Consider the following 27,774-nt stretch of genomic DNA (forward strand, 5'->3'; position numbering starts at 1 on the left):
CATGGTAATGCATGTATGTGGTCCCAACTAGTAGAGAGGGTGAGGTGGGAGAACTGCTTGAGCCTGGGCGACGGAGGCTACAGTGAGCTGTGATCACACCACTGCACTCCGGTATGGGCGACAGAGTGAGATTCTGTCCCCTGATCCTGCAAAAAAAGCCAAAAAAAAAATTGGCTATTCCTTCAACAGGGAAGCACTGCAAGTCAATTTCAACAGCTGTGGATACAGAATCCCATTACAGAGAAGTAGGAAGCAATTAACTGAGAGCAGTAATACAATCAGCCACCGCAAGGTCATGGATTTACAGGAATTTGCTATTCATCCACGTTATAAAAGCAAAGACAAAAAATGTGAGTAACGAAATGTTTGTCATGCTTGCAAGAGACAACAGGAGCTATTAGGAAAATACATCAATTAATTTTCTACTTTAAGATTACGTGTTACTAGTGAACCAGAAAGCATGCAAAAGTTGCTGTCTACGAAGAGGATTTGCTTGAAGGTTTACCTAGGACTGATTAAACAAAAAGTATTTAATTATAGGTTCGGAGAACTTAATGTTTCCGATACTTAGAAAATGTTTGACTGACAACAACAAAATGAGTAAGACACAGGATAATCAACAGAGCCAACCCTTGCTAAAATGATGAAGGTGAACTAGCCATCCACCTACACACCTCCTAGCCCTATCCCCCAACTTCTCCTCCCGTCTCTACTCCCAGCCTTTATTCTCTCCTGACTTCTTCTCAAGTTTAGTGTCATTTCCTGCCTTCTCTAGGCCTGGGCACAGACCGCTTCCCAATCTCTTCTTATCAAATGTGTCAGGTTGATTTTTCTTTTTGTTTTTGTTTACTTTATATTGAAGTATTGGTACTTGTGACCCCTCCTAGTGTCTGATCTTCCATACTTCCAAGGTAACGACTATCCTAACTTCTAACACCATAGATTTGCTTTGCCTGTTTTTGTATGTGTTCTTTAGTTTCTGGTTTCTTTCACTCAACATTAGATTTGTGGTAGTAGGTTACTCATCCAGCTGATGTATAGAAGTCCATCGTGTGAATATACCACAATATATTTACCTATTCTACCCTTGATGGACATTTGGATAGTTTCCAGTTTGACGATATTATGAATGGAGTCACTGTGAACATTCTACTTCATGTCTTTTGGGGAACTTAATTTACAGATTTCTTTAGATTGAAACCTAGGACTGGAATGACTGGGTCGGATGGACATTTAGCTATAATCATTTTCCAAAGTGGTGGGCCCATCCTACAGACGTTTAATAAGGATTCACATTCATTCATAAAAACATGAATAGTCTGCACAGTATTTTCAAAAGAAGCAGATCTAGAACCCAGTTCTGATTCCAAGCCTAGTGCATGTTCCATCCAATAGATTCCAGGTTCTTCTATCCTACTTTCTTCTCCTCAATACTATGCTGCCTTTTTCCTCTAAAGACTCAAGAATGAATAGCTAGTCATTCACGGGGCATTCTCCCCAGGGTACCTTTTGCCTTAAAGAAGGTCAGTGGTAACTCTAAAGAGCTCTACTTGTGGGACTTTCAGGTTTCATAAAAGATCAATCTGTAGAAAGGAACTAGAGAGGAGAGAGAGGGAGATAACTTCAGTCACAGGAAAGTACTTAACAGAGTCAATCAAATCCGAGAGGTCCATTGATCTAAATAGAGCCGTTTGTGATGAAACACAATAGAAGATAGGAAGCTCATCTTTTATCATGTGAACTTCAGGGCAAACATGCTAGAAAGCTGTTAAACCCTGGCCTCCTCACACTGATACACAGGAACCAAAGGGAAGCCTCAGATGTCAAATTCTCACGTCTGCGCCCAGGCGGCCAGAAGCAGGAACTGGCTGCTGGTTTCTTGAGGGTGGCCTGCATGTGAGCCCAGGGTGTGACAAAATGTAGCAGAAAAGACTGAGAAGGATGATGATGAAAATGAAGCTCCAGCCTCCTGACTACCCCTCTCAGGTGTGCATCTGTTCCCAATTCCATATTACAATTAAAGAGAATGATTTTTATATACTTAGATACTTTTAGTGTCTGAATTTGAATATAGCTGAAGTTAAGGGTACTAATTAATTGTGAATCATTCCAATACTTGAATATAAAACCTCTCGAGCCTAATGTGCAAATTTATGTAAAAACAATGTGAAAATTAGAAATGCATTGGCACTTTTTTTTTAAAGCAGAACTGTAGCACTCTGTCTAGTCAAACAGACTGCTCATTTGCAAGTTGTCTATATGCAAAGCATTCTGCCCCTGGGAGCCTAAAATCTCCTTAGCAAGTCATCTGAAATTTGAGAAGAGCTTTGTTCTGAACCTGCTTTCTGCTCTCTTCACTTTTCTTCCCTGCTTCCAGCACTGTGGGCAAAAAGCCTAAGTATGGATTTCACCTGGCCAACCCAGAAACAGCCATGGCCCAAACAGGAGGCCTGCCCTGGGAAACCCATTTAAGTTCAAAGGAGGGTGTCTAAATAAGCTTGTCTTGAGCCCTGTGCATTGGGTCTTGCACTGCAGCCTTCCAACTTTAAGAGAAATTTCAGAATCCAAATTCTTCCCACCTGCAGGGCTCAAATTTTCCTTTGCAGATCAGACCTGGTGAAGAGGCTATTTGCCGTTCAATCCTAGGCTAGCTTTCTGCCTTTCACCTAATGTTTGAGGTTAAGAGAAATCAGAGAAGAGAGACTGTAAACTGATCAACACTGCATGGGCATCTGCCTCACCCAGCTTTGGGAGTGGGGGGAAGAGTCAGCCACAGGTGCTCAGGTGCAGGTGCCCAGGTGTGAGCGGCCAGGTGCAGATGCTCAGGTGTGGCAGCAGGGAGTGCACTTGGCTCATCTGCCCTGGGGAGGGCCAGCTCCCAACAGAAGTAGGCCAGAGGTCAGTCCCAGGAAATGCTTGGAGCGGCCGGCAGGGTAGGGCCAACTCATGATACACCTAGGAGTGGGAAGGGGGGCCTCTTTGGGAATTACCTGGTTTATCATTTAGCTGTTGGGGTGGGGAAGGAGGTGGGAAAGACAGAAGGCTCTACCAGGAATTGGCAGGCAGCCAGGTCAGAGGTAATGGCAGCCCACTTGTGCTAGAAAGGCAGGCAGGATATGACTGCACAGATATTCTCTCCTGGGCGAGGAGCCACATCAACAAGTACAAATCGCGGTTGCCCTGGAAGGAAATGGCTCAGGTTTTTCCCAGTAGCTCACTGCCTAGGCATCCCCACCAGTGGTTTGGGCATTTCACTCTATTAGCTCTTCTGCTCAGTGGTCCATTCTGCTAGCCACAGCTCACATTTACTCAAGTTATGAAAAAGGTTAATTTCCCCATATTGAGTTTCTCTGCAAAACCTGCTTTCAGTTGTGACCGGTAAGTTCCGTTGTCACCAGTATGGGTACAACTGTTGTGACCCTGATATTGTGAAGCTGTGATACTAAAAGTGTGACCCCAGATCAGTGTCATCGCCATCAACTACAATCTTGCTAGAAAGAAAACTCGCCCTAGACTTCTAGAATCAGAATCTGCATTTTAACAAGGCCCCCGGGGGAGTCCTGTTCACACTGAGTTTTGAGAAGCTCTGTTCTAAGCTATTACTCCAATCCCCAGCAAGCCAAACCGACCACTTTCATCACATAATCAGAACGCTCGGTTCCAGTATTTCCAGATACCAGCCATAGGAAAGAACATTGTTCTCTCATTTCCCTTGCACTCAATTTCCTCAACCCTTAAGTCCTCATCTGTAAAATGGGAGTGCTAATCCTACTTAATTTAAGATGATTAAGTTGAATAATAAATTAGAATTTGTCCTACAAATTGTGAATCATGATCGGAATATTCAATTTTATTATTTCTCTGTGTCCTAACTCAATAACTGGGTTATAAACTCCTGAAAACAGGACAATCTCTTCTCTACCTCTTTCTTTATCTTCCCTATATACTGAAATACAGCGTTCTGCCCATAATGAGGTCGACTATTTGACATTTACAAAAATCTCTCTTGGAATCCTCCTGCCAAAAACAAAAAAATCGAATTTCAATTTATGACTCCAAGCACAAAGAGATCCTGTCACTTTGACCTAATTCTCTGAGGTTCATCCCTCTAAATAATTGTATTGTCTCCATCTATAAAGTACTCTGTTACTATGACAACGCACACATAATTGCATGTGTAAGTAGTTGAGGATGGCTGTACAAGTCAGGCTCCTTTCCACCAGAAAACACAGAAAACATTCTATCTTCCCAAATGTTACTCTCTCAGATTTGCACCAAGACCCTAGAAGTTTCTTAAACTTCCATATACTTTATGGACACTATAAAGCAATTCCAGGAAACACTAATAGAGTAGCAAAACTATTGGGGAGTGGAAATTGGATGGAGATCTGGGTCCCAGTTCAGCGTCTGACACCTGATTTGCAACATAATTAGGCACAGGGCACTCAACTATTCAGGGCCCTAAACCCTTCTATTGAAAGGGAAATGAGAGAACAATATGTGTTCCTATGGCTCAATCCCTATAAGATTCTGTACTATTCAGAGTTGATTTTAAGTGTCACTTAATTGAAATTATCCAACAAACCTTCATGGCATGAAACATAAACACGGCTCTTTTTATATGGCATGGTTCCTATGCCTCAATCCCTATAAGATTCCATACCATTCGGAGTTTATTTTAAGTGTCACTTAACTGAAATTATCCAACAAACCCTCGTGGCATTAAACATTAACGTGGCTCTTTTTATATGGCATGGTTCATTATCATGCCAATAAATGATTAATCGTAACTCTCTGTCTTGACCAATAATTTTGCTGGACTTTTATGATTCACAACGTGCTCTGTGTTGTAATGCTACCTCTTGAAACTGACATCCTAGCATTTATTGTTTTTTATTACTTCCCTAAGGTGGCTTTCAAAAGAGACACCAAATGACATATTTTTAGGAGGGGTTTAAAAGTTTGATGGGGTAGAAGTAAACATTGCTTAACTCAACCGGCAGCAGAGCCAGGACCCAGGGACCAGCGCTTCTGTGGACTTGGCCTTTCAAGCAGCAGACCCAGCAATGAATGATCCGAACAGCTGTGTGGACAATGCAACAGTTTGCTCTGGTGCATCCTGTGTGGTACCTGAGAGCAATTTCAATAACATCCTAAGTGTGGTCCTAAGTACGGTGCTGACCATCCTATTGGCCCTGGTGATGTTCTCCATGGGATGCAACGTGGAAATCAAGAAATTTCTAGGGCACATAAAGCGGCCGTGGGGCATTTGTGTTGGCTTCCTCTGTCAGTTTGGAATCATGCCCCTCACAGGATTCATCCTGTCAGTGGCCTTTGACGTCCTCCCCCTCCAGGCCGTGGTGGTGCTCATTATGGGATGCTGCCCTGGAGGAACTGCCTCCAATATCTTGGCCTATTGGGTCGATGGCGACATGGACCTGAGGTAAGATTATCTATACCTCTAACTACTGCAGTCACCTTGGAGTAATCCTTCCAGAAGCCTACGGCATTCTGAATGTCCAACTGATTTGCTACGCGTCTAAAGTATGACTAACGAATTAAACAGGAGAGAATAAATGCATTCACATGCCTTCTAGCACAGCTGTTTAGCTATTGGAATTGGGGGATTTATATTTTGTGTTTGTGTTTTTAAATCTAACTCAGTTAACAGGGAGTTGCATAATTGCTGTTGATCTCTAGGAAAAGATTCAAAGCTTTTTTTAAAAAGTAATCTTTTCCAAACCACAAGCTGCAGCTGAGGAGGTTTATCCTGTTGGTAGCAGGAAAAAATAAAAAGCAAAATACACTTTCTTTGTAATGATGAGGAGCTCTGGGTGCAATCATAAAATAAAACTGTTTGTCAAACATTAGAACCTCAGTGAGACAGTGGTCAACTCCATCAAATATAGCCAGTTCTTTGGGCAAATATTTTCCTGGAATAAAACCTAAGGAAGAATTCATAAATTTGCTTCACCTCTACTGGCATTAAAAGTGGGGGGAAAAGCCTACAGCAGCTTTTTTAAAATTATGCTTACCTTACTACAAAATAAACAGAAAATGGTTTCTCCACTTCCTACAGAGTAATCTAAATTGCAATGTTTGCCCGTTTCATCCTGTGCCAGTCTGAACTAGCACTGGAGAAAAAAAAAAAAAAACTAATAGAAATAAGATGTAGCATTAATGTGACTAAACTGAGAAATTTAATGCTGAAAGTTGAATAGACAAATGTCTTTTTCCTTAGCTCACAATTCCTCATTTCCCTTGAAAGGTACGCATTTCCTTCTGCAAACCATCCAGGTGCTAATGCAACGTGTGCTTATTAAATACTGTACAGTAGGCAATTAGCTCTGTTCATCCCCAGCTACTATTGGCAGAGGAGAGAAGCACAAAGTGTAGAATTGTAAACACTGGATGGATAGAGTACCCAGTGAGCAATTAGGAACCTGCTGTCTCATTTCAACTGGTGCTGGTTTCTCCAGAAGCTTCAGAAAAGTCATACAAACCCTATACCCTCATATGGCTTAGTCTTTCACATAAGAAAACACATGATATCCACCCTGCAATTGCTTTTTTTTTTTATTTTTTATTTATTTATTTATTTTTTTTTAAGGAAAGCCCTATAAAACAACATAGGATGGCAAGTGCTATTCAGGTTTAGTTAATCTGTGAACCACAATATAGCAATAAGGTCTTTTTAGACCTCAATTTAGTTTGACCTGGACACAGGTACACAGAAGTGAGAATTCTAAATGCCAGCACCTATTACACCGAGAAAAGTGAACTACATGGAACACTGGGCCTTGACCTCCAATAAACAGCTTTCTCATAATATTTGTAACTTTTAATGCAGAGGAGTTTTGTACCTCAATGTAATGTCACACATGGAACCCTTTTATAAGACAGAAAAAAATGTGTGTGGTGCTGGACTATTAGGTTGTTGAAATGAATTCTCTTCTCTGAGCTAAAAACAGTAAGATCTAACTTAAAAGCTCCAAGCTACATTTTTCTGTGGTTTTAAGGAAATCTTATTTCTCTTGAAACAGGAGATGATTATGTAATCCTGTCCACCTAGCATAACAATTCCTATGAGTTTTTTTTTTTAATAAGAACTAAAAGTAGAATATGAAGCCTTGGTAGAAACCTCCAGCTAAATCTGTGTAAATGAATCCTTCCAGCAAGTCAAAATAAGCCCTATAACGCAACATGGAGCAACCTCACCTATCCAGAGCTCAACAAGACCCAATAAAAGACACTGAACACCCAAAATAAATTTCACTTAATCTCATAAATGCTCCTCATGCAGGACCAACTTAACTATTTTTATTTTAAAGCTCTGTTGTGCTATTTCCCAGAAATAAGAAGCGGGGAAGGAAGCAGAGTGTTAGGAAGGGCAAAAGAGAAGGTGAAACGCCTACAAAGCAAAGCAGACACTGGCAACACACAGCCATCTCTCTATCACTTATCCTCTATCACTTATTCTCTCTATCACATATTCTCTCTTAATTATCAATTATTCTCTCTGGTTTCTGTAGCACTTATTCTAGTCTCTGGTCTCTGTATCACTTATTCTTCTGCAAACACAAGAAGATGTCACTGTATTTTAGAACAACCGATAATCATGTTTATCACGATCGGTCTTAATCATTGAGAAGAGGTTAAATTATACTGCTATGTAAGATGATGACATTATGCATTGTGTGTTAGGAAAACAATATTCCAATATTTCTTTAATACAAATTAATTAAAAGAGTAAAACCTGAGCTATTGGGTAACAGTTTTCCAAAACTTTTTATTCTTCCGGATTAAGAATTGGATAACTAAAGTCTCCTGATAATTTATTTAGATACAGTCCTATCTAACATTTATACTACCAGTTGTGTACACTTAGAATTTTCCCTCCTCCATCTCCGCTTGAACTCTAGCAATGGCATGAAGACATGACTGTTTATGTTAACAGGCAGCTACACTAATTGAGCTAACGCCACACAATGCCAGCAAAACCATTCCACCTAGTTTTAGCTCTCTTGGTTATGGTTCTTGGGAGAAGAAACCAAAACACTTCCCTCTCACCCCATCACCTCTTATGAACCCAGAAAGCCACTGCATTTTGCAATTTCTAGTGACTTTGAAAAATAAAAAATAATAGACAATAATTCTTGATCATTGGAATCCAGCAAGTACTATTTCAGCTCCTTCTCTGACCACTCCCAGCCTGGAGTTTGTGAATCTGATTGGTGCACATATATTTTCACCTAAGTTGCAGCTGTGCCATGGATATCACATGCACAAAAAGCATCAGGGAGAAGAGAAGGCGACCTTTCAGGTGAATCTGCTGGTGGCCAAAACCCATAGTTGTTTTGGCCACCAGCAGAAAACACAGAAACATCCTATCTCCTTTGTGTCTGCTGTCTCCCCAGACACAGGCAAATATCCTGTATCTTCATCCTTCTGAATGGCCTCAGCCACACCATGCAAGGACTTCTCATTTCCTTTCTTTGGCTTCCTCTTTGGGGAATCCATTCTTATGCGTCCTTCTCCCAGTTGCCCTCAATTCCTTCCCTGCCACCTACTTTCTACTTTCCTTTTCATTGTTTTGTAGACTTTCCTACCACATCCTTTGTTCTTTGGGTAAACACTGATAGATTTTTCAGCTTCCAGTGCAGCATTCATTGATATTTTAGATATTCAAGAAACCTCACCCTGTAGCTTATCACAAATTCACAGCAATCAATCCTTCCTATGTCAACCCCATAAATGTCCTTCTCTTCTCTACTCTGGGATACCTAACCCAAAACCATTTGGCTTTTTCCTTTATTCTCCCTCAAAGTAACCAAACATTGTTTCTCTCCAGTAGCATTGATTTTACTAGCTAATATTTATTAAACACTAGTATATGCCATGCACAGTGCTAAGTACTCAAAATAAGTTGGTGTATTTCATCCTCCCAAGAATCCTCTAAAGTTAGTACTATTATTTTCTGCATTTGGCAGATAATAAAGTTAAGATTCATAACCTTGACCAAGGTCATTGAGTCAATGTATGCCTGAGTCAGAATTGGAATCACCCACATCTACCCACTACCACTTTGCAGGCTCATAAGCCTTCCCTACACTGTTTCTATCACTTTTCATTTCTCCAGTTTCTAGCACTGCCTATATACACTACGTTAGAGCCTTCAAACTTGGTATTTTACTTCTAATATGATTACAGTCTTTTACATTGCTTAACACTGATTTCACTGAATTCCTCTACATTCACTAAATTTACATTTATTCTTTCTTTTATTTCCATACACACAAAAGAAAATCTCCCGGCAGTTAATAGAGCTGAAGTCAAAATTAAGGCCAAGATTTTTTTTTTAATTTTCTTATACTTTACTCTTTTCTCTCATTCTAATATAAATTCGAGGCAGTATATGTATTTTTTATATCCATGCCTTTTATAGAACTTCAGATTTTTTCATGTAAGATGATATTTTCTTTTGCTGATTTAGGCTCCTATATTATTTCTTAAAACTCGTTATCTGTGAATTGTTTTGAATCTCATTTTGAGTGGTTTGATTTTGTTCTTATATTCATTCAAATAGCATCAACGTCCAGCTACCTACTCGTCTGTTCATCTGCAAGGTCTCTTCGTCAAGGCTGCTCACAAGTCTAAACCTTTCCTTCTCCATATCCTCTTTTGTCCCTCATCACGATCCTTAAGAAACTTCTCTCACCAAACTCAAAATTATGATACAACGTCATAGATCGTCTTAGCAATATTCAGAATTAAAGGTTTTGCAAGGATCTTTGAAAGAAAAACAAAGACAGAAAAAGACTTCCTTCTTAAACGTTTTCTCACATTTTAAAACAAAAATTCTCAGACTTCTCTTCACTGGAACCCAGTTAATAAATCCTCCTCACTTCCCCACCAGATTCCCACCACACTCTAGAAAAAAATATTGGATGCACAGAAACAAAAGTGATTTTATTACAGGGACAACCTTAAATCCATTCTAATATATTTTTAAAAATAAAAGATAAAGAGAACACTGAAAGAAGGGAGGAAAGAACAGAGAAAAAAAATCACCTTCAAACTCCAGTACTTTCATTATAAGTAGAACAAAGTACTATTAATAACAAATTAACTTGTTTGTGTGGTGTACGATTCTGCCTTAGCATCATTTAATACCTAAATTAAGTTAACCTATAACCAGAATAGATTGAACTGCTTAAAGTTTTAAATACATCCACAGCATTTGTTTCTGTTATAATATTTTAGCGCTACTAAAACAAGTACTTTTATCTAAATTATTTAAGCCTATTTTAAATGAGGTCATTCTGGTTAAAAATAAATATGTTATTAGAGAAGTTAAGCTCTCTGATGAACTTTGTCCCACCCTGTATTTTGCCAAACTGTGCAAATTTAACTGTGCCTTGAAACAAAATTTCTCATTGTTAGCTCCTTTCTTAGTATAGTGTGTTGTTGTTGTTGTTGTTGTTGTTGTTTTGGGCGGCAGGTGATATAAATATTTATCATTTTCTTTCAAGTACACCCGTAATACACTTAAAAAATTACTACTCTTGACAACCTCAATGACGACCTGTTGGGAGAAATTTCTCATTTCTCTAAGTTTCCTGATTCTATTTGGTGGAACACAAAATACACAAACATGGTAACATAAATGATCACAGCAGAGAGATGCAGGGTGCGGTGGCTCCTGCCTGTAATACCAGCATTTTGGAAGGCCTAGGCGAGTGGATCACCTGAGCCCAGGAGTTTGAGACCAGCCTGGACAACATGGTGAAACCCCATCTCTACAAAAAATTTAAAAATTAGCCTGGCATGGTGGCTCGTGCCTGTAGTCCCAGCTACTCAGGAGGCTGAAGTGCAAAGATCACTTGAACCCAGGCTTCAGTGAGCCAAGATGGTGACCTTGTACTCCGGCCTGGGTGACAGAGAGAGACCCTATTAAAAAAAAAAAAAAAAAGGTAGTAGCAACCAGCTCTTAACAGGGTGCTTTGCATTGTTCTAAGTGCCAGACATCATTGGCTCATTCTATCCTTACAGCCATTTTAGATAAGGAAACTGGTAAAGAGAAGTCAACTAAATTACTCAAATTAACACACTAAGTGGCACCGCCTGCTTTCAGCCCAGACAGCGTGTGGCTTTAGAGCCCAGGCTTTAAAGGCAGAGAATGTATGCTGTGTACAGATCACTTCGAAGAGGACCAGGAAGACTTACTCCCCAAAAATCTTTCTTTGACCCACTGTCCTAGTACTAGAGATAGCATCATTTGGCATTAATGTCTCCATGTAGAAAGCCTACTCAGCCAGACCCTCTTACTAAAATGCAAATGCTCTGAGCAGGGATGATACCAGACACTAGTTCTTCTGAACACACATTTGCTAAATTGCCAGTGACCTACTCAGTGCTAAGAATTTAGGTCTACCCTGCCTGCTTGCATGCTTTCTTTTGATTTTTAAGTCAGTTTCCGCTTCTTTTCTCAAGCTAGGGTCACTTGAGCAGTAATTTTTCTGCTTTATGGCAACACACTGAGGCCTCCTCCCTCGGACATGCGTTCTATTCCAGGGGCCCAGGGAGGCCTGTTCCATCTCAGCATGGTCAGACACATGCAGTGTTGGTGGTGTCAGCTGCTTTAAATGTGTTTGCTGTTTTTTGATTGAATGTTTGAAGGATGGCACATCCAGCGAACCTTATACATTATTTAATGATGACTTTTAACCCATCGTTTAATACTGTTTCTGACCCTTAAGAATAAAGGGAGAGGGAAGGATAGCACAAGGCAAAGTGGAAAGACACCAAATATGGCCCATTTTGCTCAAGGCCAAGCCCTGAATACATTCAGGCACATGTATATTTCTGTTCATCACACCAGACGATGCTACAGGTTGAGACAGATTCTTGCAGGACTTTCTTATCATGAATCGAAAATAAAAATTTTCTCCCATTCTGGAGGTTGTCTACTCTGTTGATAGTTTCCTTTGCTGTGCAGAAGCGCTTTAGTTTAATTAAATTCCAAGGAAACAACGAACGAACCCATTAAAAAGTGGGCAAAAGACGTGAACGGACGCTTTTCAAAAGAAGTCACACATGCAGCCAACAATCATGAAAAAAAGTTCAACATCACTGATTAGAGAAATGTAAATCAAAACCACAATGAAACGCCATATCACACCAGTCAGAATGGCTATTATTAAAAAGGCAAAAATTAACAGATGCTGGCAAGGTTACAGAGAAAAAGGAACACTTATCTTCTGTTGGTGGGACTGTAAATTAGTTCATCCATTACGGAAAGCAGTGTGGCAATTCCTCAAAGACCTAAAAACAGAAATACCACTCAACCTATCAATCCCATTACTAGGTATATACCCAAAAGAATACAAATCATTCTATTATAAAGACACATGCACATATATGTCCATTGCAGCACTATTTTCAATGGCATACACATAGAATCAACCTAATTGCCCATCAATGATAGACTGGATAAAGAAAATGTGGTATGTACACACTATGGAATACCATGCAGCCATAAAAACGGATGAGATCATGTCTTTTGCAGGAACATGGATGGAGCTGGAGGCCATTATCCTTAGCAAAGTAACACAAGGACAGAAAACCAAATATTGCATGTTCTCACTTATAAGTGGGAGCTAAATGATGGGCACACATGGAAGCATAGAGGGGAACAACAGACACTGGGGCCTATTGGAGGCTGGAGGATGGGAGGAGGGAGAGGATCAGGAAACATAACTAATGGGTACTAGGTTTAATACCTAGGCAATGAAATAATCTGTACAACAAACCCCCATGACACAAGTTGACCTATATAACAAACGTGCATATGTACCCCTAAACTTAAAATAAAAGTTAAATTAAAAAATAAAAATAAAACAGCATCTTCCCTAGAACACCACAGGTGGATGTATCAATCTGCCCGTTGCCTTTCAGCGTCAGCATGACCACATGCTCCACACTGCTTGCCCTTGGAATGATGCCGCTGTGCCTCCTTATCTATACCAAAATGTGGGTCGACTCTGGGAGCATCGTAATTCCCTATGATAACATAGGTAAGTCGTCCGTCTGCAAGACTGTTGACTGTTACTCTCAAACTCTCTGCTTACCCCCTGCTAGGCCCTCAAACCAGGCTCGCATCTGACCATTATTGCCCTAGTAGGAGATTTTCCCCGATTCCATTATAAAGTCACCCCTGTGTTTGAAGAGTGTTGGCAGAATGTAAATTCCAAACCTTGACCTTATGGGAGAGCCTGTCTTTTCTTCAATTTGAATCACCAGGGAAAGGAACCCCCTCCCCAGCCCTGTCAGTCTGGACTGAGGAGGCTTAAGCTTTGGGGACGTGGGAGCCTCCACCTATTCCTTAACCCAGAGTGTCACTAGTTCATGGTCATAGGATTTTGCATCCAGACACTTGAAATGAAGAAATTTTTTTTTTTTTTTTGAGATGGAGTCTCTCTCTGCTGCCCAGGCTGGAGTGCAGTGGCATGATCTCGGCTCACTGCAACTTCCAACCACTGGGTTCAAGCAGTTCTCCTGCCTCAGCCTCCCTAGTAGCTGGGTTGACAAGCATGCACTGCCACTCCTGGCTAATTTTTGTATTTTTAGTAGGGATGGGGTTTCTCCATGTTGGTCAGGCTGGTCTTGAACTCCTGACCTCAAGTGATCTGCCCACCTCAGCCTCCCAAAGTGGGATTACATGCATGAGCCACCGCGCCCAGCCTGAAGAAATTTTTTAAAATCACATAATGGTTTCAAAATAGAGCACTGAGTAAGCAATCCACAGTGTCACAATAGAAAACTACTAGATGAAACACACTGTTTCTAATACTCGACTGTGAGCCATACCTTGATGCAAAAGTTGATTTAATGGCAAAGTCTGTATCTCATGCTCCAGGAGCCAAATTAACTAGTAATGACTCTGTCTCATTTCACCCTCATCCCAAAAACCTTATTTTCTGTTTCTGGGGAAACAAATTATAGTGGGAGATTAAGTTATTGTTGTAACTTAGGGATGAGGGTCAAGGGAAGAACAAGAGAGTTCCTGGTATACCAGGAATAGGCATTTCCCACAGAACTATCACAAATAAAAGACAAGATGTGGGCAAAATAGTACATCAGTAACAATCACCAGGTACACTACATGCTAAATACCTGGATTTTTTTTCCCCACTGACCTTGGAAACAAATTCCAATGAGCTGCCTCAAAAAGGGGTGAGTTTCCCATTGAAGAAAGCACCCAAGCAAAGGCTAAATGGTGAGCCACCTGGATGCTTGTAACAGGGACTCCTATTGGGATAGTAAGCTGGGCTGAAATGCCTTCCATTTCCAAGAAAGACTGCTTCTGTGATTTACTGTGATTGAGGGAATATACAACTGAATTAGAACAAACTTTGTGAATACTAATTGGGGATGATCTGTATTACAACGTTTGTAGCCTCTTCTCTCTCTCCTGCTCTTACAATTACCATTAGACCAAAAAAAAAAATTGTCCTCCTTGACATGCCCTATTCAGTATGGGTTTTTGATATACAAGATTCTTCTGACCCCTGGAGAGAATCTTAATATCATATATAACCTCCTGACAACAGACTTTAGGGTGACCCTCCATGACCACCTGCCTTTGCCTTCGTGCTGCTTGATTCTCTGGCTGCTCTTTCAGTGGACACCTTCCATAGAGCTAAAAACCATAGTTTACATGAGTGGTGACCATTATATCCCTCTCAAAGAACCTGTCTGCGGAGTGAGGAATTTTGATTCCACATTACTCACTGTAGTAATTTAATAATTTAAGCCATAGAATATTCTCCTTTTGATATACATTCCCTTATGGGAAATGACTCATGGAAATACTGAATAATTCTAACTACAGTGTGAATGACTTATACCATATTCTGTGATGTGAATAAATTTTGAAATATGGAGAAAATGAAAAATCAATTAGCACCTCAATGGAGGAAAACGTCATCATAAGAGGTCAAGAGTGAAAAGAAAAGAAAAATAGGAAAAGAGAAAAGGGAAAAAGAGAGAAGTCTGAAAAACAAAGATATTGTTATATGTAAAATATTAATTCAGAAACAGAATGCTTGTTCCTCAGTACCACAAGGAAAAATCAGCATTCAGACAAAAGTTTTCTCAGCAAGGCAATTTCACTTTCTGCAGAAAGAGTGCTCCTCACAGATGGAACAATGGTGAGAGCACACCTGAACAATGGAGGGAAGCAATTCGTATCCCTTACACAGCTCGTCCCTGCTACTGTGTCCTGTCTCCATTGGCTGGAGCCAGACCTCACAATCTAAGCTAAAACCTGACTGGCTAATAATTTAAAACTTTTCTAAATAGGTATAGGCAATAGACAACAAAGAAAAAGGGGACGTTGCTTATGAAAGGACTTAGAAAAGTAATAATATTTCCAAATAAGGAAGGGGCATAGGCTGCAAGCTGCAATGTGCCTGTGAGCATGTTCAGCACAAATATCTTGGTTAAAGTACAAGGACATAGAATGTACTTATTCCTTCATATCTAACAGCCACATAGAACAGGGCTTAACAAAGAGTTACTAGCACAAAACAAGGAGGCTTGAAGGAAGTTAGTCTTTAAAAGAAATTATTATTTCTAATGTTTATTATTATTATTTTCCTTTAACAAGAAGGGACACTTTGAAGAGGAAACTTTTTACTTTCTACAGATATTAACCCTGCTCACCATGTTTGCCCAGGCCTCCAAGCTCACCTTTTTGCTGTTGGTTTTTCTAGATCTTTAACATAGAAAATAAATGAACTGACTGCTTCACAAGATGTTATCACTGCTTTCTAAATTGTGGCTCAGGGTAATTATTTGCCCAAGGTCACCAGGAAGCTGGAATAGCCTGCAGTCTATTCTCTACACAGCTCTATGGGCAGACGTGTTTGGTACAACTTCATGCTCCAGTGATTCAGTAAACACCTGCGAGCCCCCTCAGATGCTGACATCTGGATCGGGAGGAGGCAGACTGTGCAGCTGGTACCACTAAAATAAAACCACTGCTGCAAATTGTTGTACTTACTCCTCTCTACCCCACATTTCTAAGTGTCTTATGCCAAGAAGTTTATAGCCATTTCATAATTTAATTATCACAACAGCACTGTAAGGCAGACATAACTCCACCCATTTTACAAATGAGGAAATCAAAGCTTAGAGGGGTTCAATGACTTGCACTGTTCCCACAGTTTGGAAATACAGAAAGGTTCAGCTCCAAATCTATCCGGCTCCCAGTCCCACCACATGAATCCATTCACCACCACTCTCTTTCATTCTCATTCTTCTTTCTACCTTTCTTTCCTCTGATATCTACTGTGTAAACTTTATTAAAGACCAAGTTATGGATTCAATGTGTAACCATGAGTGGATGCTTTTTCATCTGCATAGACAGGCACTTTACAGAAAGAACATTGGTATATGAGGCATATGTAAAACAAACAGAGCCTGGGGAAAGAAACGAGCAAGATCACCAGCCCACTGGAGACCAAAGTTACAACATCCACCTCTACAAGCAGGAGCCACACACTGTGGGTGTAAAGAGAAACAAAGAGTCCCTTTCCCTGTCAACCCCAGGTCCCTGAAAAACTTCATCTGGCCTCATCTGGTCAGGAAAGAAAAGCAATTCTGCCATGGATTTCGGCAGGTGGTGCTGCTTATGTGTTATCCCGTTGGCTTGGGCTGCCCAAAGAGATGAAGACTCTTAGCAGGAGGGGCCAAACAGATTTAGCACATTAAAATATAGGACCAAAACCTAACCACACTAACATTCCAAGCACAGGACTTGCACCTAGATTTAAGCTACCACATCACAAACAAGTCTTATATCCAGATGGTTTTAAGACCTACAAACTTCAGAAACTTAGGCAGTGGTCTAAAGACCCAGGAGGGGGTGTTTCCTTCTTGTATTCGTTTGTTCTCTCATTGCTATAAAGAATTACCTGAGACTGGGTAATTTATAAAGAAAAGAAGTTTAGTTGGCTCACAGTTCCACAGACTGTACAGGAAGCATGGCAGGGGAGGCCTCAGGAAACTTACAATCATGGCAGAAGGTGAAGGGGAAGCAGGCACCTTCTACATGGCTGGAGCAGAAGGAAGAGAGTGAAGAAGGAGGTGTGCACACTTATGGACAACAGATCACATGAGAACTCACTATCACGAGAACAGCAAGGGGGAAGTCTGCCCCACAATTCAATCACCTCCCACCAGGCCCCTCCTCCAACAGACCCCTCCTTTAGTTGTAATCCTCCAACTAGGGATTATAATTCAACATGAGATATGGACAGGGACAGAGAGCCAAACCATATCACTCCCAAAACAGCAAGATGCAAGGATACCCAAGGGAGGTTTTTCTGGGGCATCTCAGCAGTACGTGTGTCAACGCCACTCTTTCACATCCTTTTTTCCATTATTCCCTCCTTACTCCCCCTCATTTACCTTTTTTTCCTACTCTTAGTACCCTTAGGCATTATTTAATTCTGCTGAGTAATTTCTGCGCAAAAGTCATCACTGACCCTTAAATTGCCAGGAGGGCTAGAAGACTACAAGGAAATTATGTTTTCATCGTTATTGCATTCACTTTAAATTATTATCTATAGCCTTGGATTCTAGAGTCTGTTTTCCAGTCCTAGTTCAATCTACCTAGTTCATCAATACTAAGCAACATCCACTCTCAGAATTTCACTGTTCAATATCACTTTCTTATACTCCTTTAAAAGGATGTTTGAAACAGAAACGACCTATGACAAGTTAGAAGTTGTTGGTGCTAAATTATATGAAATCAGCTATTGGACAAATGAGTGTTAAATAACGTGGAGAAACAAACCATATATCGCAAGAACAGCAGTAAATTTAACATGGTGAAACTGGAGTATAACTCTTTTATCTGGCCGGGTGAGCATGTTACTGCAAAGAACTATAATTACATGAGAGGTGGTCAAATATATTATCTCACGGAAAATTTAAAGCACACTTTCTCAACTTTTGTTCTCACCTCTCTGCTGTAAATTTAAATAACTAAAGCTAGTTTTAACCAGAAGTCAGGAGATGTCAGAATACCTGGTGATCTTGACCTAATTTTGGACATTTTCTTTCATTTTAAAATATTTTAAAATTATTTTTTATTTCTACTACCATGAACTAGCAGACAAATGTAAAATGTCATCTTTGTACGCCACACACACACACACACACACACACACCTTGGTGAGCTATTTTTCCTAGAGCTATAAAGATCCAAAGACTGAAGAAGCCAAGATTCTGACAAACTAAAACTAACGTGTGCTGGCAAAATAAGAAACTCTAAAAAATTAATGCAGAATTTAGCGAAAGAATTTACAGCATTGATACTATCAATTATCTACCAATAATATTAAATTATTTACTGGAGTGGGTGAAGAAGTTGAGTAAGTGTGTGTGTGTGCATGTGTGTGTGTGTAATTCTGTATTCTGTTTTGTGTATTCAAGAAGGAAGACTGAAATACTACCTAATCTTTCTTCAGGCTGCTTGTTCTTCTGTTTTTCTCTTTCCTGTGTCACCTGTTCTGCTGATCACATTGCCCTTCTGTCATCTTTAGGTACGTCTCTGGTTGCTCTTGTTGTTCCTGTTTCCATTGGAATGTTTGTTAATCACAAATGGCCCCAAAAAGCAAAGATCATACTTAAAGTAAGTATCCCAGTTCACGCCGTTAAATATTCCATTGTGACCATCAAAACGATAGGGTTTTCCATCCATGAAATGGTTTCATTCTCATTATATGATTACTGTTGAGTGGGGGCCTGAAGTCATTAGCCATGCAGTCTTCTCTTTTAGAATGTCCTTCTTTCTATGTGTGTAGAGAGAGAGAGGTGGGATCTCACTATGTTGCTAATGCTGTTCTTGAACTCCTGTGCTCAAGTGATCCTCCCAAAGTGTTGGGATGACAGGTATGAGACATTGCGCCCACCTAGCATGCCCTTCTTTATTGCAGTCACAGGAAAAATTTCTACCCATTCTTTAAGACACTCAACTGAACTATCACCTCTTGGTTTTACTCTATTCTGTCCTCACCGCATGTTACTGTTATCTCTGTTATGTGAGTTTGTGTTATACAATATATCTAAATGGCTTTCTTAGAAAATAGAACATATCCTTCTTATGTCTGTATCCATATGGCCATTTCATTGCCTGGCAATCCCATTCGCTAACTATATTCTAGCTAGATGATCTGGATATGGATGTAGATAATATAGATAGATTCTGCTGCTCAAGGGGCAAAGTAAGTCCATTGAATTCCTTGCTTCTCTTGACAAAAAATGCTTATAATCTCCAACTTTTGTTTTAAATGTGAAAAGGAGAAAAAAATAACAACAGTGTTTTTCATTTGCTTATACCTTTTTTAAAGTTGTATAGCGTTCTATACCCATTTTCTCATTATCGTAACAATCATAAAAGGAAGCTGGGGTGAGATTTTATCCCCAATTACAAATAAAGAAACTACTGTTCAGAAAGTTCGTGATTTATTGAAGGAAACAAATAGGAGTAGTTGAATCCGGAAGCCAAGTCTTCCAGGCTTTTGTTGAAACGGGTTGTCTTTTTGTTCTGACAAGGATAATTTTCAAGTCAGAAAATCTTCAGACTAATTGCAAATGGATGCTACATGTCCTGTTGTGTTCTTAAAGCTTAAAGCATGGGACAAGCATCAGTATTCCCAGTAGGCTGATTGCAGCCTCCTGGCTAGGAGTACATAGAAAGACAACTTTATCATCACTTCCCCTAAGGACAAGGAGACTGCTGAGGTTTTGTCTCTGACAAACATACTTGGATTTGCTTTGACTCATGATTGCTAGGTTCACTTATTCCTTTTTTTCAGATTGGGTCCATCGCAGGTGCCATCCTCATTGTGCTCATAGCTGTGGTTGGAGGAATATTGTACCAAAGCTCCTGGATCATTGCTCCCAAACTGTGGATTATAGGGACAATATTTCCTGTGGCGGGTTACTCCCTGGGGTTTCTTCTGGCTAGAATTGCTGGTCTACCCTGGTACAGGTATGGCATTTTAGTAAATCACATTGGGAATTTTAATCTGTAATATCTGTTGTATTCCTTTGCTAGAGTTGCCATGAGACAGAACCACAAACTGAGTGACTTAAACAACAGACACTTATTGTCTCATGGTTTCAGAGACCAGAAGTGAAAATGAAGGTGTCACTGAATTGATTCTTTCTAAGGGCTATGATGGAGGGATCCCTTACTGGCCTTCCTCGTGGCTTGCAGGCAACCATCTTCTTCCTGCGTCTTTCCTCAGTGCACCTCTCTGTGGCCTGACTCCCCTTTTGATAAGGACACCAGTCATTGGAGGAGGGCCTCCTCTAATGAACTCATCTTAACTAATTATATCTGCAATGACCCTGTTCCCACGTAAGGTCACATCCTGAGGTGCGGAGTGTTAGGACTTCAACACGTGAATTTGGGGGACAGGGAGACATAATCAACCCATAACAGCTGCAAACACTGAAGACAGGATCAAAATCCTTAGCCTTTCATCAATCACATTCATCCTATTTCTGAATATGTCATTCTAAATAGGTCGATTCATTCCGAAGCCATGCAAGTCCCCAGAAAGAAAATACTGACTGCCTCTTTTTTGCTCAAAGTCTTCTGGACCATTCCACTTACAAGGCAGATGGGGTTCTTCCATTGCTAAGCATTCTTATTTTCTGAGTGGAATGACATTAATGAAAGCAGTTGGGCTGCCTTGGAATAGACAAGCGTTCCTCCAGCTGGCAGCAGGGTGATCTCATCCTCCAAAGGCGCCGAATATTAGAATGGGTTTCACATTTCTGGATTTGGTACTGGGCAAAAGCAATGCTTTTTGACTAATCCGTCAAATCCACAGGCAGAGAGAACACAGGTGTAGGGACAGATGCATGTATGAAGCTGGGAAAGAGAGGAGTGGGTATGGGCAGCGAGAAGAGCACAGTGTTTGAGTCAGGCAGACCTGGGCTTGCCTTCCAATCCGACCACACACTACCCGGGGGACCTCAGGCCCAGCACTCACTCTTTCTCTGAGTTTTATCATCTGTAGGATGGGGACAATAGTTTCTACCTTATAGACTTTTTGTCAAGATTTAAACAATTATTTTTTTTTGAGACAGGGTCTCACTGTGTCGCCCAGGCTGGAGTCCAGTGGCATAATCATAGCTCACTGAAGCCTCGGTTCAAGTGATCCTCCTGCCTCAGCCTCCCGAGAAGCTGGGACTACAAGCGCACACCACCTTGCCTGGCTAATTTTTTTGTTTTGTTTTGTTGTTTTAGAAACAGGGTCTCATTATGTGGCTCAGCCTTGTCTTGAACTCCTGGACACCTGGGCTCAAGAAATCCTCCCACTTCAGCCTCCCAAAGTGCTGGGATTACTGGTGTGAGCCACCTGTTTAGTCCAGCCTAAACAAAACAAATTAAACAATAAAACAGCGACAACAAATACCGTATCTTGAGCATTTTCTGAGCTGCTGCCCTGTGCTCTACACTGTTACCAAAATCTAATTGAAAAGGATGAAATGAACCCTCTTGGCCACTTACACGAATATTATGGTAAATGAGCCAACTCTTCATATGTACATATTAAATATATTTATTTATATTATATACAATGGGTGATGTGATGTATAATATACATTAATAAGTATTATACTTATTCCATAGAAAGTTATATATTGAATAAGCCTGTCTTAAATATATGCATTAAAAGCAGAGACAAAATGCATATATATGTACCTATTATATCTGCTTTTAATGTTTCACAATAAAACAACAACTAAAACTTGTGCTCTCTTAACATCTTCTTTAGGTGCCGAACGGTTGCTTTTGAAACAGGGATGCAGAACACGCAGCTATGTTCCACCATCGTTCAGCTCTCCTTCACTCCTGAGGAGCTCAATGTCGTATTCACCTTCCCGCTCATCTACAGCATTTTCCAGCTCGCCTTTGCCGCAATATTCTTAGGATGTAAGGAATCATGCCAATCCCATTTCATGATGATCTTTGAAAAATCCTGGAGTTGCTAAAACAACTTTTTAAAAAAACTCCCCGTTCCTGGTGGTGAATTGTACAAATATATGGGAGGAAAAAGCCACCATCATATTATCATGACTTTCCAATCGCTGATGAAAAGATGGTAGTTTTACCAAAAGATTCTAGCAAAGATTATTTTTAAGTGAAAAGTAATGGAGGCAGATTCTACCCATTGACTTTCTTTTCCTCGGTAATTAGGAAGGCAGAGGAACCTGTTGGGACCATTTTATTGTGTGCCTTCCGGCATTCGCCCGGGAACTCAGGATTTGCTGATCTTTTTCAAAACATTGTCTTGATATGCTTTATAAATATAGGATATTTATCAGAAAACTGGTATACAAAGAAAATTTACCAGGCTAACTTACAAGGCAGATGTGTGTGTGCATATGTGTATATACATGTATATATTTTTTAAATGCCCATATAATTGAAGTGGTTGAAGCAAAAATGTTCTTTATGTAAAGTACTAGGTGTAGTTTAAGTAATTCTTACTTCTCCTGTCCTGTGGCATGAAGCTCCCAGCATCTCCCGTCAGGTCCCACCACCCACTGGCCTTCACCTAGTTGAAAATTCTTTCTACATTTTCCTTTCCAAGAGTTGATAATATTTAACCTCTATTTTTACATTCTATTTTTTTAATAAAAAAGCTAGTTTTTAAAGCCTCATGACATTTTAATGGGGAATATAAAGTGAAGGCACACAACAAAACTAATGTAAATGTTAAGTCACAAAATGTCCAGAGATACAGTTTGGTTTTATTTGGTTTTGCTTTACTTTTCTTTTTTTTAAGAGATGGAGTCTCGCTCTGTCACCCAGGCTGGAGTGCAGTGGAGTGCATCATTTCATGATGATCTTCTTTGAAGATCTTGGCTCACTGTAACCTCCGCCTCCCAGGTTCACACCTTTCTCCTGCCTCAGCCTCCCAAGTAGCTGGAACAACAGGCACCCACCACCACGCCAGGCTATTTTTGTTTTTGTGATTTTAGTAGAGACGGGGTTCTGAGGCAGGCAGATCACGAGGTCAAGAGATCAAGACCATCCTGGCTAACATGGTGAAACCCCATCTCTACTAAAAATATGGTTTTGCCTTACTTTTCTACTTAGCTTCATCAGCTTTTCAACTTGCCCTGTGATGCTGATCTCCCGTCCACTACTGTCTTGAATGTCATTCTCAAAGCAGAGGCTTCTTTCCTAGAATAGAATACTCTGAATCCACTGAAAACATCCCACGGATTTATTGCTGCTCCAGGAAGCAGGAGTCCAGGCTTAATTACCTTGTTTTCTGTATGATAACGTTGTTTGATCTGCCCAATTTGGCACACAGTGGGATTTTTCCAAATAATTACTTAATGATGTCTACTAGACAAGCCAGAGAAAGTGGACTGGTTGATAGAACAATTAAGTAATGCACTAGTTGAACACTAACGCCAAAGAGGTTGATTAATAAAAAATTAAGTTGAAGGAATGAGGAAAAGGGAGCACTCAACTCGGTCTTAAAATTTCCCACAGTTATATCAGTAAGTATAAAAATAAGGGAGGAATCTTTGTTAAGTGTATACAATGCCTGGAAACATATTTTGATGCTAAGACTAGGATTCTAAATTTTTTTTGGAAAAAGGAGAGGAAGGAAAGAACGAAAAAGGGAAAAAAGGAAGGATGGGGGAGGGAGAGGAAGGGAGGGAGGGAGGAAGGCAGGGAGAGAAGGGAGGGAAAGAAAAAGGGATAAATAGGAGGTATAGTTTGGTTAAATGAAATCATTGGCATAAGTTTAAGCTGAGGGACTGTCAGCTCAAAACAGTTTATAGTAAGTGGCGGATCTTCAAATTGACCACAAGCTCAGTTAAATTCAATAGTGTGGTTCAGTGGCTTTGAAAATAATATATTACTAGAAGTTCAAGGACCAATCTAAAGGAGATATTGATCTTGGGTTAATAAGATCTTTGAAGCAAGTCATTGTCTCTCTCAGCTGTGTATCATAATGAAAGTTAACATTTATTGAGCATTTACTATTCTTCACAGACCATGCTAGGCATTTAATTTTATCTCATTTAATGTTCACAATTGCCCTATGAGGTAGATAATATTATTATGGCCATTTTATATGTGAGGTATTAGAATTCGAGGGGTCCTACAAGGAGTATTTTCTGTCCTCCTCTTGCCTTTGTGACCAATTGAGAAGTAGAAGAAAAATCAGATATTCAGACAACAAAATAGCACTTTAACTATGGACAAAACTTAATTGGAAAACATGACTTGAATCTGCAACCAAATGGGCTTATTGAAACCACCCTTTCCTCCACTGCCTCACACATGTGCAGACATGTACTCACACATACATAGACACTGCAGGTCTTGCCTCGCAGGGCAGAGCCTAACCTGATGAGCTGACCTTAAAAATAAGCTGAGAAATGCTTGCTACCAGAGACCAGCAGCTCCACAGAAAAGAGTAATGCTGATCACCCATCAGCCGAGTCTCTTCTCTTCAGGGGAAAGATTGAATGAAGGCAGGGAGGGAATGGGAGTGTTGTTATAGTTCAAGTCCTTCTACAGAGGACCATCAAACCAAGGTCCTGGAGGTTGCACTGCACCATGTGTATATTTATTAAGGACTAGCACATTAACTGGGATATGGCGGTACAGAATAAATCCTCCCTATTGTTCTTATCATTGTTGAGTACCACGTGCAGGGCTGAATGCCTGAAGAAGCTTGTGGCTGCCCTGAGCAAATGTCTCCTAAAGATTTATGCTAGGTTTTCCTGAAGTGCAGTCATCCCTCTTGCCATGAGTAGCCATAGAACTAAGAATGGTGATTTCTTCCTCTAAGCAGCCTCCAGTCTACAGAAAATGTGATCTGCCATGTGAATCATAGGTTATAATCTCTATGCAAAGTAATTTTGCAGTTTATTATTATAAAATGTACTTAACTACTTGTGTATTGTTTTCTAGTTTATGTGGCATACAAGAAATGTCATGGAAAAAACAAGGCAGAAATTCCAGAGAGCAAAGAAAATGAAACGGAGCCAGAGTCATCGTCTTATAAGGCAAATGGAGGATTTCAACCTGATGAAAAGTAGACATCAAGTGGACAACAAAGACGAGTTCTAAATTACATTCTTAAACCATAATTATATTTAGTTATTTGTTTTGGTAAGACAGTTGGCAGAAAAGAGTTAAAGTGAAAATTTGAATTTCATTTGAATTCATGCATTGGTTTCAGTACCAAGTGACTAGTGGCCCTATTCTTTAATGGGACAAATATTGTTTCCTATATATATGTATATGTTCTATATATGTATGTATACTCATATAGATATATTGTCATTGAAATATTCCCCCAAAATATTCTCAGACTAAACCTGGCAGAGGGAACACCGAGAATGAAAACATCGTAACACCAAAACTGAATTCTTATGCAGAATTTCCTAGCCCAGAGATGACGACCTGACTTTCTGTACGTTAAAGTAGATGTAGTGAATTATTATTATTATAGTGGTCAAGATTTTCTTCAGTGTTTACGATTATAAAAATTGACATGAACATCTTTCACTGACATTTTAATCATTATTTTGAAAGCTTTGCAACCTATATATTTATATAGCTTTGTAATATAACATGGGCAAATATCTGACTTCTGTATTTTTAAAAAGTTGCCTTCTCCAGTGACAGTCCAAAAGCAGAAATGAGAGGAAATTATTACAAAATAGAATTCAATAACCGTATTGGATGCAGGCTCTTAACTCAGCAGGGAGATTGCACATCTATTGCTCTACCTCAGGGGTCCAGTGATAACCACTAGATCTTTCAAGGAAAATCGTAATTCTTTCAAATGGTGTGTATTTGGCAAAGAGCCCTTCAAACCCAGGAGAGGAACTTCCTCAAGGTTTTCCTGTGTGCAGCGGGTCCACATAGCTAATATGACAGCTATTCAGTTGACAGGGACCACCCACACAGTAAGCACCATGGTCAGGGAGGTGGCAGGAGGTGCAAAGACAGAAGTATTGGGAGAAACACCAAGACTCTAGTGGAGGAATTAATTCAATGGGAGATAGCACAAAATACATAGAAAACACAAGTAACAGAAACCCGGTTGAAATGCTTAACTAGAGTCAATTAGATGTGCAGGAGTAAGTAGTATAAGAAGAATGAAGTCCGAGAGTGATCAGGAAATGAGTATTAAACAGTATTTGAAACAGAGAATGTGTCCCAGGGCCCAAAAGTAAGAAGGGCCCCACCAGCCAGGCAAGTTGTTTGAATGCTGTAAGCAGGTGTAGCCAAGGGAAGCCAGGACTATCTGATATACAGCAGCAGGGGTTTATGGCTGCCAGGGTAAAATAACTGATCAAGTGTTGGACTTTCAATTATAAGATCGAATTTAATTTTCTTTCCCTCATTCTGCAGCAATCAGAATACACAATCTTAACCACTCGGTCCTTAGTGGTTTTGTTCCATTTTGCACTGGGTATTTTCACTGCCTCATAGAGTCTATTTCAAGTGTTTTGGCTGAAAGGGCTTTTTGCATTTGCATGTTCTGAGTTCAGATCCTGCTGGTGCACCCAAGCATTATGGGAACAGGAACTCAACTTAGCTCTTCCAGTAGAGGGATGAGGGATTCTGCTTTTCAAATTCGTAGCATTTATCTTTTTATACAAGGCTTTCATTTACAGTTGAATACGTACTTCATATTTTTCCATCATTAGACAAATACAAAATGGACTAAATAATTTTAAGAGATAGTGGAGGAGAGGGGGCTTCTTTCTTAGAGACTTCCTTCTTAGAGAGTGTCAGAGAATATGCTCCCAATGGTGGAAAGGAAGATTTTCAGTCTAGCGGCTAAGTACCTCCTACACATTTCTCATCAATCAGAAAATAGACAGGTGCACTAAAGGGACCCTGAGAACTCTATCGTAATTTCAACACACCCAAAATCAAGGGCCTGGATGCCAGCAGCTGCAGCAAGCAGGTTTTTCCTCCCTGTTGATCAAGACAGGTGAGCAAGATAGAACTTGGCTTTCTTATATGATGCGGTAACTTGTGACTTGTGTCTTTTTCCCTAATGTGCTAGTGGGAAGAAAAACAGCTGAGCTTTCTAAAATGATAGCTCTCTATTTTTAAATGAATTTGAAAAGTAGATTAAATTATGTATTTTATTGCCTCTGAGTATCATACTAAATGAATATTTTATTTTAAAGTCTTAAATAAATGAAAATGATTTTTGTAATGTTTGGTCTAGTTGAATCTTTGTGACTTGTGTCAAGATTTTCTCACTGCTCAGTTCTAGAGATACAAATAAGGTGGAGTTTCTCAGATATTAAATTGTTCTTTGAAAGGTGCCTGAAAGAAACTCTTAATTAAACACTCTCATAATTCGGTCTCCCACTGATACTGACTGGGATTTTCCTCCAGAAAATCATACAGGGGGAACATTAATTAAAGACTCTTAAAAATAGTTTGACAATGATAGCTGATTTAAAGTAATAATGAAAGTATTTCATGAACTTACAAATGAAGCCACCATCTTCTATGAAATGGTGATGTATATACATACATATACACGTGTGTGTATATATACACACATACACAATGATAGCCTATTTAAAATAATAAAAGTATTTCACGAACTTATAAATAAAGCTTTCACCTCCTACAAAATGGTGATAAATGTATGTGTATATGTATAATATACA

The 27,774-nt window shown here is 39.8% G+C and overlaps 1 protein-coding gene across 1 annotated transcript; it reads left to right on the forward strand.

The window, feature by feature from the left end:
- Window positions 1–27,770, forward strand: SLC10A2 (solute carrier family 10 member 2). Its single transcript, XM_055244177.2, has 6 exons — window positions 1–5,443; window positions 12,958–13,076; window positions 18,615–18,703; window positions 19,890–20,065; window positions 21,867–22,024; window positions 25,037–27,770. Exons 1-6 carry the CDS (start codon window positions 5,067–5,069, stop codon window positions 25,162–25,164), a joined length of 1,047 nt encoding a protein of 348 aa, XP_055100152.1. The 5' UTR covers window positions 1–5,066; the 3' UTR covers window positions 25,165–27,770.
- Window positions 27,771–27,774: the final 4 nt, after the last annotated feature.

This window comes from Symphalangus syndactylus, chromosome 15 (genome assembly GCF_028878055.3).
Source record: "Symphalangus syndactylus isolate Jambi chromosome 15, NHGRI_mSymSyn1-v2.1_pri, whole genome shotgun sequence".
NCBI classification, from domain to species: domain Eukaryota; kingdom Metazoa; phylum Chordata; class Mammalia; order Primates; family Hylobatidae; genus Symphalangus; species Symphalangus syndactylus.

What these genes read in the sequence shown, in the direction of transcription:
- SLC10A2 (XM_055244177.2), top strand. Translation starts at nt 5,067, where the DNA reads ATGAATGATCCGAACAGCTGTGTGGACAATGCAACAGTTTGCTCTGGT. An exon ending in AAGCAAAGATCATACTTAAA is followed by an intron (nt 18,704 to 19,889) that starts GTAAGTATCCCA and finishes CCTTTTTTTCAG; the next exon opens with ATTGGGTCCATCGCAGGTGC. An exon ending in GCTGGTCTACCCTGGTACAG is followed by an intron (nt 20,066 to 21,866) that starts GTATGGCATTTT and finishes CATCTTCTTTAG; the next exon opens with GTGCCGAACGGTTGCTTTTG.